Raw genomic sequence first — 15,184 nt, forward strand, 5'->3', positions numbered from 1 at the left:
TGAGGGACAGCAGGTGACATGACTATGGACATTGTAAAGTACTGTCAGCACCATATGAATACTGTGTAAAAATAATACTCACAATGCCAAGCCCCTACCACTTATCAGAATTGATATTGTCAGGCTTCAGTGTGCTTTTCTTCATTTTGCTATTTGGCTGGCTGTTTGGTCACCAGGCCAAAGCTTGCACAGGAATAGAGATGGTCAACGTGATGCAGAGAATTAGATTTTTTTGCAAATCACATGCACATTTTATGCAAATGGCACAGACTTGAAATGCAGGCAAACACTGCAGGGTCAGTGATTTCACATTGTCAGCCTCCAACTGGAACTTTCCAATAAATAATTTTGCAACATATTAACATGCATGCACGGTGAGATTGGCAATTTTTATTCCCCATCAACATCACCCGATCTCATTCCTGCACAGTGCGAGAGCGGGTGACACATGATGAACCCAGAAGAAGAGAGAAGATGTGGGTGCCTGGCACTTCCTCAGCACCGGGCCACAGGCAGATACTGGGCTGACACAGGACCCAAAGAAAACTCCTGACGGATAGACGGATCTGCAGGATTAAAAGTGTGTTTTTTTTTTATTTTGGGTGTAGTTCCGCTGTAAGATTTTTTTTTCTTCTTGAGCTCACTACATAGACTTTCTGAAATCAAAGAAACCACTAATAAACCACTTTTAGCACAGTCCTCTCTTATCTTCACAATTACTGGGAATAAAGTTTAGGGAAGTTTGTTATTGATATGCGCACAGTTAGACATAATTGCACCTGTCTTTATTTTTACGTAAGCAATCAGTATGTTAGCTTGTTTTGTCTGGCACACTGTCCTGGACAGGATTCCAGTAGTAATTACCCCTGGAACAGGATCTTGTTCCTGTTAACACATACATGCGGTGTTACCATAAAAATGTGCAGAGTAAAAATGGACAATGCATACTAAACTGAGAAACATTTAAAAGGTTATAAACAAACTTTGGCGTGTGAAAAATGAACTTAAAAAAAATGATATATACTACACATAAATGACTTCAAATGTGACAATTCACTTTCATATAGAGCATATTACAGAATATACCTAGCAAATGTACAATGTAAGCACATGACCTTAAACACCCTTTAAAGCAGTTCATTTTGATTTATTGTACACAACAAAGACTGCCCATACACCCCAATTCATCAGTTAGGATGGGTTTTCAAGTCTATACTCTTAAATAAATGCAATAATAAAACTGACCTTTTGCCATTTTGCTGCACACACAATTATAGTAAAACCTATAAGTCATTAAACATTCCAGACTTCAAGAGTAACTGTTTTACAATGTAATTATATTTATATAATAAAAAAGTCACAAAGATATTGGCATATAATTTTCTTACATGAAATTAGGAGGAATGATTTTAGTTGACTCACTCCTTTGTTCTTTAGGTCCAACTCATTAGGAATTTGCAGGGTCACATGTTTTGCTACACTTTTCATAAGTGTTCACAAATGTCATAATATTGGTTGTGTATCTCAAAGTCATTGTACACAGGTTCTTTATCAAACAAAAAAAAAAATAAAAATACAAAGCAGCTGTTAAAAAGCATTGAACAGGTCCGCATGGTCTTGCTGAACCTATTTAGGTTCCAGTTTGTGGATCCAAGAGCTTCAATGCAAGCAAAACCTCAGAGAGGCACTGGTGGGGAAATGAAAAGGTCTGCTTGGGTCAGCCAGTGGATTATAAAGTGCTTCCTGTTATTAACAGAAACAATGTGCAATCCAGAAGGTATTAAAAGTGTGCCTCCTAGTTGCAGTTATATTAACCTCCAAGTCGTTGTCCTTCACCCCAAGCAAAACCTCCGGGACGATCTTCAGGCAAAGGGTTGTAATTTGGATCATCTTCTTGTGTATCAAATATTGCTTTCCTGCAAAGAGTAATTTTAACAATACATTATCATATGGCTTGGAAATATGCATAATTATTATAGATTTTCCTATTGAAAAAAGACTAGTAGTAAAAGCCAGTTTTATTGGAATTGATTTTGGTGAGAACTTAAAGCCACAGTCAGGTTTTTATTGTAGTTTGTGTCTGCATTAGGGAGACCAGCACTCTGTCCTGCTGACCATTGTCATTATGACTGAATGTTGGGAAATTTAATTTTTTTCAAGTTGTCACCAGAACAGAAAAGAGTACACATTGTCCAATGGAAAAACTTGTTCCAGTGACAGACTGAAAAGGATACAACTGACATTTTATTTCAATACAACTCTGCTTTGCACTAACCATGGCAGCATTTCTAAAGGCTTCCAGCCACACCTCAAAATTTACCTACAGCCCAGATGCCGGAGGTCTAAAATCCCTTCATCCTCTAGGAGGGTGTGGACACAGCTTTCTCTCTACATAAATGGCATTTAAGTACTACTGATGATTATGTGGACTACCATGCCTTAGCTTGTCAGGCACCACCAAGCCTCTGCTTCACCCATATGCTGCAACTAAAGCAAGAATCAGCAGGAGATAGCGGGCAAAAAGGATATTCCCATTAACACATCCTCTTCAATGCCATAATGAATAAAATGATGGGAGATGTAGCTCCCTGTGAGATGCAACAGCTAGCACAGCTCTCAAAAAGGATGTGCTGGTACTACATAACTCCTCCCATGATCACTGGATGGATTCTGTAGCTGAAGCACTAGAGAATGATTAGAGATTACATTTATCTAGTCCTAAAGCAGTAAGAAGCATGTTTATGTCACACATTTGCATTTTTGCTTCATATCAATAGAAACTCAAAGTTTATGCCAAAGTGAATTGTATTTTTAAAAACACACTTATATGCTTTAAAAGTATTTTGGCATATATGTCAATGAAATGTACTGAAGCACATGACCAATGGTTTTCTTGAGGGTTGGTAAAACAGAGGAAAAAAATAATATAGCGATATAATAGATTTTTGTTCCTGGGATTAGTTATACCCCAACAATTGACAATGACCTGAAGTTGCTTGTTTTATTTGGCATTGTCAGCTATAGTAGAGCTTTCCTGTTTCAACCAGCACCTTTAATAGCAAGATGCTAACCTAACATTCAGTGTGTAGAACAAAAAGTTGTGAATCGTTTTTCTAGGTGATCTGCATAAAAAAACACTTTCTTTTCAACACTTTGTGTGTTACTGCATATTCTGACCTGTGATGGGAGTGACATAAAATTTGTAGTTTTATTTAGGGTATTTAGCTTTCGACCAACGCTTTTCAAACCATTTAAAGCAGAAGTCTGAGGTGGCAGAATGTAAGAGTAATTTTGACATATTTTGTAGGTTCAGCTTTAACAATATGCTAAACCTCTCTTAATATCAATCAAGAAATGTAGGTATATACTTACAAAATATATGGCGTCTTCAAAATTCTTCCTCCTCCAGGCTGGTTGGGGAACACATCTTCCAAAAAGAAATAAATGTGCCCAACTGCTATACCTAAAAAAAGACATACATATGAAAACAAAATACTCCCAATTTCAAACTTACTAGGAAATCCAATAAAAACAAACCAATATAAATTTTGGACAAAGTGGGCAAGAGAGGAAATACTTGCCCCAGGGATAGGTATCATAGGTACAGGGAGTGAGAACACAGCAACAAAAGAACCTTCTTAATACACTGATAATATGGGAGTGGAGCAAAATCTCTCCAGTGGGGTCACACAGACCATAACAAAAACCCGTAGACATTCTCAGCACTTTTTTTTTTTTACTGAAGATAGTTTTTTAATGTATAAATAAACACCAATTTAATTTTTTTTTTTTTTTTTTATTAGCAACCAATAAAAACAGACAATTACAGAACTCAAACCAGTGACCAATTTAATTTTAAATTGCCAAAACTGGAAACTGTTTATGTATACCCCAATAAATACAAGATTGCTCTAATGCAAAACACTTTCTTAAGGTCCTGGTAAAGCTTGTAGGTCTGATCTCTACAATAGTCCCAACAGGATTGTCAAGTTTTAAAGTGCTAGATAAACAGAGAATAAATGAAGCACAGAAAATATATCAAGCACATTGCACTGCCAAAAAAAAAAAAAAAAAAAGATTAAACAAAGTAATTTCTACACACTCAATCCCGTTTTATGAATGGTATGGAGAAAAGAAACCTACAGTGGTTTATCATGCGTAATAAAACTGATGGAATTGAAAGTTATAGTTGTGTTATACTATATCAGAAAGTTATAACAAACACCCCCTACTAAACTGTAAAGACAATTTTAAGCAGAAAAAGGTATTCATGCCTCATTACACATATTACAAAAATAACACTTATAAATCTCAATGATTGTTCTTTTACCTAAATGTACATCCAGAATTGCTGGTGTACAGGAGACTTACAGCACAATATTTAAAAATAATTTATGATAAACCACATACTCTACAGCGGTTTCCCTTATTTTTGGATGAGATGTGAATACTTTCTGTTCGAAGAAGGCTCTGCTGTGCTAATATATGTCTAAGGTTTGGAAAACAGAAACTAGGCATGCACTAAAGTTATATTCGCATACCAGAAAGAAGCAGATGTTCCTGGTACCTACAACGGAGTACTTTTATAATCTCCAAATAAAATTAGTAGAGGATTCTTTTTGACATAGACTAAGTGTTACAGTGTTTGGGCAACCACTGCCAACATTTAGAAAATGGATCTAGAAAAAACATGCAGGTACATTGGAGCTGAGCTGCATATTCATTGCAAGTCAGTGGCCCAGAAAATATCAAATCCATTAAATCAGCATGAACAAAGGTTTTTTAAAGCTAGCAATGACAGCCATTATATTTTCACACAACATATTTACATGTGGAAAACTTTTCTCCAACTGAAACACACTCAAGTAATTTTAGCTTACCCAGAAGATCCACAATAATGGAATTTCCCAGTAGAAGAGAAAAACCCATAAGAACCCAGGGCAGGAATGGAGCCTGGAAATTTAGAAGTCCAAAAAAGTTCATTCGAACATATGGATTCCTCCTACTCCAGACATACACAAGCATTATAGTAAACGCTTGGCCTAGAAACACTAGATTGACAAACAAGCCAAAGATCTGAAGAAAATAATTAAGGAAAAGAATGTGTATGTGTTGTGTGTATGCGCTATGAAACAATGATAAAATAGTGTCTGAAACGGTGTCATCTTTATTAAAACAACATTCCTCAGTTCAGGTTGTTACTGATGCTAAATTAAAATAAATGATTTTCTGCTTAAAATCTGTAGATTACTGCTCCCAGATATTGGTCCCCATGATGAGGCAATGCTAACCTACAATCTCTATCTTATACACTAGCAAGCAGGAGTAAGAACTATCTGACAGACTGATGTCTGACCACTGCCTTTCCAAACTCTAGCCTAGCACTAGTGGTCATTTTTTTTTTTAAGTGCTTTCCCAAGATGAAGTTTTAAATAAACAACTGCACTATTTAAATATTTAGCAGAGTAGGAGAAGTTTTGCTGAGGCTAATAAATGTGCCATCCAGTTTCAATTAATGAGATTTTTTAAGCACAGATGGGAGTGCAGAGAGCCACTTTAAAACAAGCTGCTTGCACACTTCTTGAAGCTTGTCCATAGCCTGCTAGTTGCATGTTAAAATTCAGCAGCATCTAGTAACGCTATCTTCTGGTAAAAAATAAAAATAAGTTACCCTTGTAGTGGGACACCTTCCCATTTTCCAAAGATTAAAAGCTAATTTTCTCTAGAATGCCACTAGGAAAGCGGGGTGTAAGGCTTTACATATTTAAGTCTGGCTTGGGCCAATGCTCAGAAGCAGTATTATTCATCCGTTGTAATCGGTGGCACAAAAGAACAACTATATTACATGATAAAGGATACAGCCATTAGAAGACCACCAAAAAGGAACATAAATACAAAATCTGCTGTGCGACCTCGGAAGGATCCTTCTTCAAGCATCCGACAGTATCTGTATCTGGAGTAAATGCTTTGTCAAGGAAAGTTTTAAACTTCAAGGCTGTCAGGGAACAATACTGATCAATGTCCTGCATTCTGACAATGAAAGTGAAGACAATATTGTACAATTGGCATTTAGATATCAAGGCTTTTAAATACAAAAGAAAATGTAAAAAAAGAAGTTGAAACTATGCAATCACTTTTCAAATATATGAAAGTAGGGGTTATATCCCCTAAAAATAAGGAATATGAAAATACAAAAACACAGCATTTACAGCAATGTAATTAGTGACATTATTTAAAGGATACAAAAATATCATGTTAAATAAAAAGTTGAATCCAACAGGTCCAAAAAACAGGAAGTTTGTTACTAGTCTCCATACCTGTAAAAATTAAACTTCAATTAGCATAACTTAGAAACTTAATTAAAAAAGAACTCTTGTTTTAACCTTTTTTGCACAGCAGAAAGTCAGTAAAAATGAAGACAATTATAGGCAAGTATACCTCAGGTACTGCTGACCTCTTTCTGGGAATATTAGTTGTCTGAACAAGTCCAGCATTTGTTATTCACTGCAAAACAAGTATTTTGCCCTAAAAAAAAAAAAAAATGCGGCTTTTTTTTGCCTCTTTCGAGATTTTCAAAATGTCTTCATAGAAGTACCCATACAGCATGCATATCTTATGATGGATTCCTACAGGAAGTCCATACAACTATTGCCATAATGCCCCGTCATATGTACTACCCCATCCTCATTTCCTTATAATAAGCCAATCGATAGACACATTTCAGATTTAAAAAAAGAATAAATATAGAACCACTTTATAACACCCATATAAATATTTACTATACTTTACACATGCTCTTTACATAAAACACCCAACAACACAAATATACAGGCTGTGTTGTATTGTAAACTCTTGAATGCAAGAACACAACCTGGAAATGTTTATTTAAACTGTACTTACTTTTCTTGGGCAAAAAAAAAAAAAAAAAAAAAACAAACACCCTTCACTAAAACAAACATACACATATAAAAATATCTCTAAACGTGTAGCATATCTCTCAGCAACACTTGTAAACCAGTGGTTGGTCCAAGCATATCATACATTCATGCAACTTCCTGAGCATGCAAATCTTTATTTACAGATCTGAAACCTGGATACACATGCTCTAAAATTACTTTCCAATAAAGGAAAAAAATGCAGTTATATATTCTAAGTCACCAAATTATATTTACCTGATAATGTCTGAATATCAGTTCGGGGTTAAAATAGAGCTGAAATGGTGTTATGAGTTCTAATTGCTGCAAAAGAGACAAACAAGTTTTAGTGCAATTTAGTGAAACATTACTGGACACAGATAAATGATTTGTGACTATACATTGTTCCTAAGCTTCCTGTATTATACAGCTTTAGATGTTCTGTAGACCAAAGTGAAGAAGCCTAATGATTGCTACTGGTGCTGTGAACGGACATTTGAGCTCTGAACCAACCGATTGCTTTGGACATTAGTTTAAAATAATCTGAAATCATTCAGACTTTCTGACTGGTACATCTGGCATGCAGCTTATCCACTTCAAGCTACTATTGCATTTCTATATTCCAGGGATGAAAAGAAATTAACATGTACCTAAACTCACAATTTTCACTTTGCCTAAAACAGGTAGACAATTCTTTTATGTAAAGTAAAAAAAAAAAAAAAAAAACATTTTAAAGGATGCAGCACCCCTAGGCAATTGACAATGAATGGGAGCGCAAAGGGACACATGTGCACTAACGCTCCACATAGATCTAAATGGGCCCTAACACTATTTTATACAAGGCCAGATAAGTGAAAAGAATTATAAAGAGGTTTTATTAATATGCCTAAAATCAAACTTTTTTTTTAAACCCTGGTAGCTTCTTTGCAGCCCCGTCCTATCTACATCTAAGTACTCCAGCAGGGCCACCCGCAGCCTGGAATGTCCCTGTGACAAGCATGCAAAAAATAGAGAGATGGGGAGGAAGTGTTGTCACCATATAACAGGAAGTACCTGAGCAAGATTTCTAATGGCACGTATTGTAGTACAGACTGAACAAAGCACTACCTTTGAACACAGTACAGCTAAATGTCCTGTTAGTGATCTGTGATTGTGTATAGTTTATTGTTACAGATAAAACAATCCAGGATAGCATGCAGCACATGGACACTCCTATAGTAAGCAGAGTGACCCCATGTAAGTAGCTGTGTGTTGCTATAGGGATGATTAGAACCTTCTAGCTGTATTCCTGCAGGTCAGAGGTGAGCTGACGTGTCCCAGCACTCACCCCGGGTACAAGCCTGTCACCCCAGGAGCTACACTGACTGCAAGGGGATACTACCAAGAATGGGGACACCGGAAGTCTCAATACCAGAAGTGGCCATGGCGTTGTCACCATTGCTGAGTGCACAGAAGTGTATACCATGGCACTAGCTGGGAGTCCCAAGTGTCCTGTGTCTCCGGAGATGAATGGAAATTGTACAGGAGCGGGTTTCGGGCATTTCTTACCACTACGGCGGTGGTGAGTACACAGGCTGTAGTGTAGGCTCGGGTCACCGGCGGTATCTGCATATACTCCTGTCGGAAAGTCTGGTACGCCATCTTGCTGCCTCCCTCCGTTCTCCGCTCTCATCTCCGCCTCGTCCAGACCTAGCTCATCACACAGGCACATTCAAATGCCTCCACGTTTCCCAGCCAATTGCTGCGAGCTTAATGTTATAAAGCCTTTGTGATTGGTTCATTCTGCTGTCGCTCCCGCCTACCGAATGTTACATGTCACGTCTGCCTGCTATTGGTCCGCGTACTTGGTGCTTTGTCTAATTCGATTGGCAGGATTAGGAAGCTTTTCCACTTGGTGGCTGACCATGTTCAAAATGGCGTTCTTTGTTTATATCCTGCAAAATTGAAAGGTAACCAACATAAAAGACACGCGCGGTATTGTTACAACAGAGGAATAGATTTCCATAGAAACCCACGCAAACACAGCCGTACTGCATGTATACTAGTACACGTACTGTTTATGAGCAGGCTCTATATTCTGTTGGGGAAATACTTTTCCCTAATCAAATATGGCGGATGCTGATGTTTTCCGCCGCCCTTTTGTTGGCGTCCAGTAAAAACTTTATTGGCTAAAAACACAAATAGCTATAGGTTCTTGTGGGAAGCCGCGCTGTTTGTGTTGGAGTTAGCGGGACGAGTGGTATAGTGGAGCACGAATCTATGACAAGTAAGTCTCAGCCGTACTCTGCTGCCTGGTTACGTTCGGCGTGAGGGCATTATTGGGCAACTGTATTTTGCGGTGACTGTTCTGCTGCGTGGAAACCTATAAGGGTTTTGGTGTGTTTTTATTTGACTTTTGTAAACGTGTTATTTTAAGGCTTTCATTTTTATATAAACATTTTAATTTGTTGGAAATAAACCTAAAAAGACACGTTTTGTAGTAATATTAATGATAAAACTCCAACCTAATGTAAATAAGGAAAATTCATTGTGGAGGATCAAGCATCTGATTGGTGGGGACCTGGTCATATGTTCTATAGGTCATGCGTTCTATAGGGTGAGGGGAAAGCAGCTGTATGCAGCATCCCTCTGTGCAGGATGCTGGCAGGGAGCAGGCTTTTCTATTCCAGCTGTGGATGCATTTTCATGATAAACTCTTTGCACACCTTTTCTTTTCATGCAATTTATTGAAAGCACCAAAACTTTCCAATGAAAAAAGCTTAATACTTTCTAAAACGCTTTCAGCTAACATTGCAAATTGTGTCTGATACGGTGAGGTCTGATATATCCCCGTCTATCCGCATGTTCCCTTCATGAATGTGTGTGTGATGCCATTCTTTATGTTGAACGGCCTAGCACCCAGAAATATAACACATGCTTTGCTTTTACCAGAAGCCAGTTTGTTGCTGGGTGTTGTACAATGAGATATGTTTGGGATTCTATTAAGACAGAATGACAATCCAGCCCACAAATGTCTGTAATGTGTATGACAATAATGCATATGTGTCACTGCAGGACACTAGTTGGGGTGAACTTTGCTGGTTGTACAACTTTAGGCCTGACTCAGTGGGGACATATTGGACCTCTGCAGTGAGACCAACAGAACAAGTGTCCTATTGTATAGGCCCAGGCAGGGAATGAGTATTTCTACTCCGGCTGTGGCTGCTTTAGAAAAAGAACATTGAACATCATTTGTTTTCAGTACCTTAAATGTGTTTTATCTGATTGTTAAATGAAGGCTTTTGAATCATGGATCATCTGTAATCTGGGTTTATGAGTTGTCATAATGTGGCGTTCTGTCTCCACAGGGGGCACCTCAGCCGAGGCCCATGTTACACTGGTAATCCTATTACTTGCAGCAACTCATACATATAAGATAAAATGCGCATCTGCTCCTACAACAACTGGCAAAAGTTATGTGGAATCTCATTCACCACCAAGTGAGCAGCAATACCACTCCTTGGTCAGTAGGGGGCAGTGGGGGGTCAAGAGAATAGGAGCAGGTGAGTACTTGGTGTCTGTAGCAGGTAACGTGCTGCCAGGATTATTGGGGTCCTTACAGGGTAATGTAATCATTCAGTGACGTCAGTTCCTTCAGGCTGATTGAGAGCTGGTGTTGCTCCAGATGCGTTTTTGTTTTTGCAGAGCAATTCAGTGATCCCTTTGCATGTTTTAAAATAAAAATTGGACCTGTAGAATCACGTGACCTTTACAAGATGATTTTATGTTATTTTTATAATAACAATTGGTAAGAATTTTTTTCAATGCTTTTTCCAGGGGGTTCTCTTCTGAATGTTATCCTTTATCTGGTGCCTGGAGTTCTACTTTAAAGTTGACTTTTCACTAGAAATAGATGGTGTAAGCTGCCATTGCTGACCTGATTCTATAATATCCATCCTGCCAGGTTCCTCTAACTTTTTTACCCTCTGATCACTGACTCAGAATGAGTACACAGCTCAGGTTTTCAGATAATTGTCACGCTGCTATCTGCAAGCTTGGCACTACTGACACCAAATGATCAGATTTACATCAAATCAACTTTCTTTTCAAGTTCTACAATATGGTGTCATTCATCATCTCTCAGTGGTAGGGTCACTGTATTGGCTCTCGTGTGACTGTGGGATGCTAACATTCATATAGCACACTTGTAAAAGATGTGCCATGCTTTGTTGGTCCAGGTCCACAGTTTCTTTTATGCTGAGGGTAAAAAAATACTTGTATCTACAAAGTAGCAATTGTAGTACTAAAAAACCCATGTATCTTTTTCCCTATTTTGTTAGAATAAATCCTGCTAACAGCTGACATAACCATTGCTTAGTATAAACTATAATATTGAGGTATTGTGCAGATGATAAAATAGGAAGAAGAATTTGATTCCGCAGTACAAAATATATAAAGCTGATTTACCTTATACACAGGTTGTTTGCACTTGATCAAGTTTCCACTAGGTGGCAGCAAAACACAAAAGATTTATTTGTATATTTGGACATTTTTATTTTACAGAAGACTCTTCCTAAAATAAAATGTTCACAAAGGTTTAATGTCATGGGCAAAGTCTCCTGGCAGGCCCGCTCACAAGGTTATTCTCTTCATTTCTTGTGCACGTTAATGAAACCTGTTACACTTTCCCTCTGGAATGAGTGCAGGGAACTATGAACTATGAACTATGATCGCAGTTAGCTTTGCTTTGGGTTATTTCCATTAATTGGGCTCCCTATACTTTGGTAGGGATAGCTATTTACGTTCACACAGGAAGCCCTACTCGCAGGGCAATGGAGGATATGGTTAATCACCAGAACACCGACATCATTCCTATTCGATGTACTTATTGTAATGAAGGCTCAGAAAATGTGCAGCACAAAGATTTCCTCACCAAGACAGCTGAACTAGATAGGGGTGGCATTATTTCGAAGTGACTACAATAAATACATGACTGGAAATGATCAGTAAAGTACCCATCTTATCGAAAGGTCTGTGTGCTGAACTACATACTAACACTTTCACTAGAGAGCTTTTGTGCTTGTTTTTTTTTTATTAAAGGGTTTAAACCCATGTTAAGCTTTTCTTATGAATAATACTATTTATTTTCTGTCTGCATCTTGATGAGAGAGTCTCTCTGTGACTGACCCAGTGACCATTGTTTACAAGCAAAGGGAAAAACTAAAATGTTGATTTGTGCCCAGAATGGGGTTAAAGAGGGAATCTTTCAATAGGGAAGAGAGGGTTTTCCTTACATTGGAACAATTTTCTCTTGTAAAGGGAAATCTTCTCAATAGGACACACAAGGCAAAAAATATCTAAAATGTTCTGTCATTGTAAGGAAAGAGCAAGAAAGTGGTTGCTTTGTGTATGTAATGACTGCTGCAGCTCCACATTTTCAGTATGGTATATTTTTATTTTATTGTTATAAAGGTTTGTAGAGTAAATCTGTTTTTTTTTTTTTTTCCCCCCCCAGGTCTCCCTTTGAAAAGCACAACAATGTCTATTATTCCGATGTGCTACGAAACCCAGTATTTTGGGTTCACACCGCAGACATGCGTACTGCGACTGTACATATCCTTTCAAGATTACTTATTTGACATGTTGCTGGTTGTAGAAAGTGTCATTCTGAAAAAACTCGAGAAATTTCCAAACTCTGGGATAAATCGCTTTCAGATTCGGGAAGGCACAGAAAAATATCTGTCTCTCCTCAATGAACGCTTCAATAACTTGTTTCAGAAAATGGAACACTGTCTTTTAAAACTGGTGCTTAATATTCCCAGGAATATTCTGCTGCGGGAAGATGAGGTACATGCAAATTACTCCTACACCAAAGACCAGTTTGATGTGCTCCAGCATGAAGTACACACGTTACACAAGCAGTACAAAAGAGAAAAGCATGTTACACAGGACCTTCTAGCCGAGCTGGAGGAACAGAAAGCTGTGCAGGCACAATTGGAAAAGATGCTGTCCTGGTTTGATGGACTGGACAAAATTTGCAGAGAACATGGGATCATTGATCTGATGGAGAGCTTTGCATTTATGGCTCAGACATCAAAGAAACTGCAAGTCTCTGTGAAAGAGATAGATGTAAAGCATAACAAACTTGCAATTGATATAACTTCCAGGACTCCAGTACAACGAAGAACAAGATCTAGTCAAGGCAAACTTTTCTGAGTCATGCTGTCTGTTATGTCATTGTTATATTAAAAACAAATTAAATATATTGTATATTTCAACTGACTGCTGGAGAACCTAGAATTCTTCTTCCAATGTAAATGTAATCTCTAAAGTCATACTTCTATTTTTAATAAATACAAAAAGAAACATGTTCTGAATTAATTTTCACTCCTATATGTTCCTCTAGTGGATAGAAAAGTTTCCAAAAGTTGCTGTTTGTATGGTGCTGTTAAAGGAATCTTGTCATGAAAGAAACATATAGGAACCACCATTACTATGCATTTTCTTTGGCTTTGGTGCACTTATCTCTGACAGGAATGCAGGTCTAGACTTTTGACCTTAATTTTCTCACCCTGAGCAAGTATATGCATATTATAAAAGGCAAAACATTAACACTAGTAGGACAGTATAATAGCCAGATACTTAGCATTTTAGAGACATCCACAACAACAACCCTAATATTTTCTGCACGGGTTTTTTTCTTCAAAAAAGTAAAAAGCTTCATTACATTTTGTATCACTGAAGAACAAGCAACGATTTAATGTGAACTCAATGTTTAAAGTTTAAATTCCTGATCTGCACACTTGTCTTGGATCAATGATTTTATAAGCCAGAGAATTATCATGACAGTCTAAGTATTTCTGTTACAACTGGTTTTAAAGAAAATTATAACATTTTCTTCATCTGTGGAGGCAAAGAACAGTATTTATAAAATACTACAATTCAACATTACCTCCTCTCCAACAGTACATCCTGTTTAAATGCAATTGGGTAGGTACTTTAAGCTAAGCGGTAACACAATTTATGTCAAAAGTTCAAAGGAGTGTCCCCATACCATGTATCAATCTGTTTAAAACAAGTACAATGTGAAAGCAGCAGTGACAACTTTCAAGGAAGAATATTAGACTGCATTCTGACAATTGTTAGTTTGGTCATTTTAAGATTTGCTTATCTAAGGCTTTTTTAAAAAGTCCCTATGGACATGGACAACGAAAATATAAGATACCACATAATGGGTAAATATTTTGTTTTATTCTCTTAGGGTATGCAGTTTTTATTTGTTTTATCAATTTGTGTGAACTGGGAGATGGGTGACTGTAAAAAATGTTTGTAAAAAAATCTATGTGAAGGATAGTTAGAAGACCTGGGCAAACCTTTATTCATTCAATTATATTTGTATTCATCAGTAATAAAATAAACACCTCACAATGAATGGAGAATGACAGTTTTTAATGAACCATCCTATCTGTATACTCACCCACAATTGGACATCACCACTTGTTGGCAGGAGTACCTGGCAATCCTGGCTTCCCTTGCAGGTACCAGGACTAAATGAACTCACACACCACTTATGTCATTCTTGGTAGCCAATTAAGATGGCTGAAGACTGAAGTGTAGAAGAAAGGACATATGAATTAGACCAATATATGTAGGGCATCTAATATTTGTTAGATATGCAAATGCCCCTTGGTGTTCCCAGTGACTATGCTACTCATATGTTGTTTAGTACGTTAGTAAGCTCCAATTCCCCCCTCCTCCCCATTACCCTAATTTCCCTCCTTTGTCTGCTCCACCCCTTTTGTATAGTGGTAATTGCTTTTTTTGTCTTGTTTTGGGATGTCTTTATATTATTAAAGTTTGTTGTTATATTTTTGAAAATTGAAATAAAAAATAAGAAGGTAGATAATGGGGGCAGCTGTGATGTAATAAGCTACACTTACCCACCTCTGTTCACACTGAATGATAAAACAATCACTTTTCTTAAATGAATCCGTGTGCAAATAGTTTGTCAAATAACATTGCCAGAAACCAGCGTTATTCAAGGTACGACTAGATAATGGCTAGAATTTTTGATTTGATTTTTTTTTTGTCCTTATCTAGCGAGCTACTGATCCATGAACAAAAATGTAAAATAGGCTAAATACTTTATTGGCTTCATGCTTGCCCCAAATCAGTGATTCTTGACAGTGCACATACATCATATGCAGTTTACAATTTGTACATTTACTTATATACCATTGGTAATGAACTGCCCTCCTCCTCCAATTACAAGACGTTATAAGTATAATGTA

General features: G+C 37.3%; 2 protein-coding genes across 3 annotated transcripts; one reads left to right on the plus strand and one right to left on the minus strand.

Moving 5' to 3' along the window:
* Positions 1-370: 370 nt before the first annotated feature.
* On the minus strand, positions 371-8,634 carry DERL2 (derlin 2). Its single transcript, XM_072415600.1, has 7 exons — positions 8,463-8,634; positions 7,173-7,238; positions 6,244-6,317; positions 5,860-5,953; positions 4,881-5,076; positions 3,373-3,463; positions 371-1,916 (listed from the first exon to the last, which is right to left on the minus strand). The coding sequence occupies exons 1-7, from the start codon at positions 8,553-8,555 to the stop codon at positions 1,811-1,813; spliced, it is 720 nt and encodes a 239-aa protein (XP_072271701.1). The 5' UTR covers positions 8,556-8,634; the 3' UTR covers positions 371-1,810.
* A 125-nt stretch (positions 8,635-8,759) lies between these two features.
* Positions 8,760-13,270, plus strand: MIS12 (MIS12 kinetochore complex component). Of its 2 annotated transcripts, none has more exons than XM_072415616.1 (2): positions 8,760-8,863; positions 12,409-13,270. In XM_072415616.1, exon 2 carries the CDS (start codon positions 12,432-12,434, stop codon positions 13,107-13,109), a length of 678 nt encoding a protein of 225 aa, XP_072271717.1. In that variant the 5' UTR covers positions 8,760-8,863; positions 12,409-12,431; the 3' UTR covers positions 13,110-13,270. The 2 variants fall into 2 exon arrangements, with proteins under 2 accessions (XP_072271717.1, XP_072271712.1); XM_072415611.1 differs by lacking the exon at positions 8,760-8,863 and adding an exon at positions 9,037-9,180.
* Positions 13,271-15,184: the final 1,914 nt, after the last annotated feature.

This window comes from Pyxicephalus adspersus, chromosome 1, assembly GCF_032062135.1.
Source record: "Pyxicephalus adspersus chromosome 1, UCB_Pads_2.0, whole genome shotgun sequence".
NCBI lineage: Eukaryota > Metazoa > Chordata > Amphibia > Anura > Pyxicephalidae > Pyxicephalus > Pyxicephalus adspersus.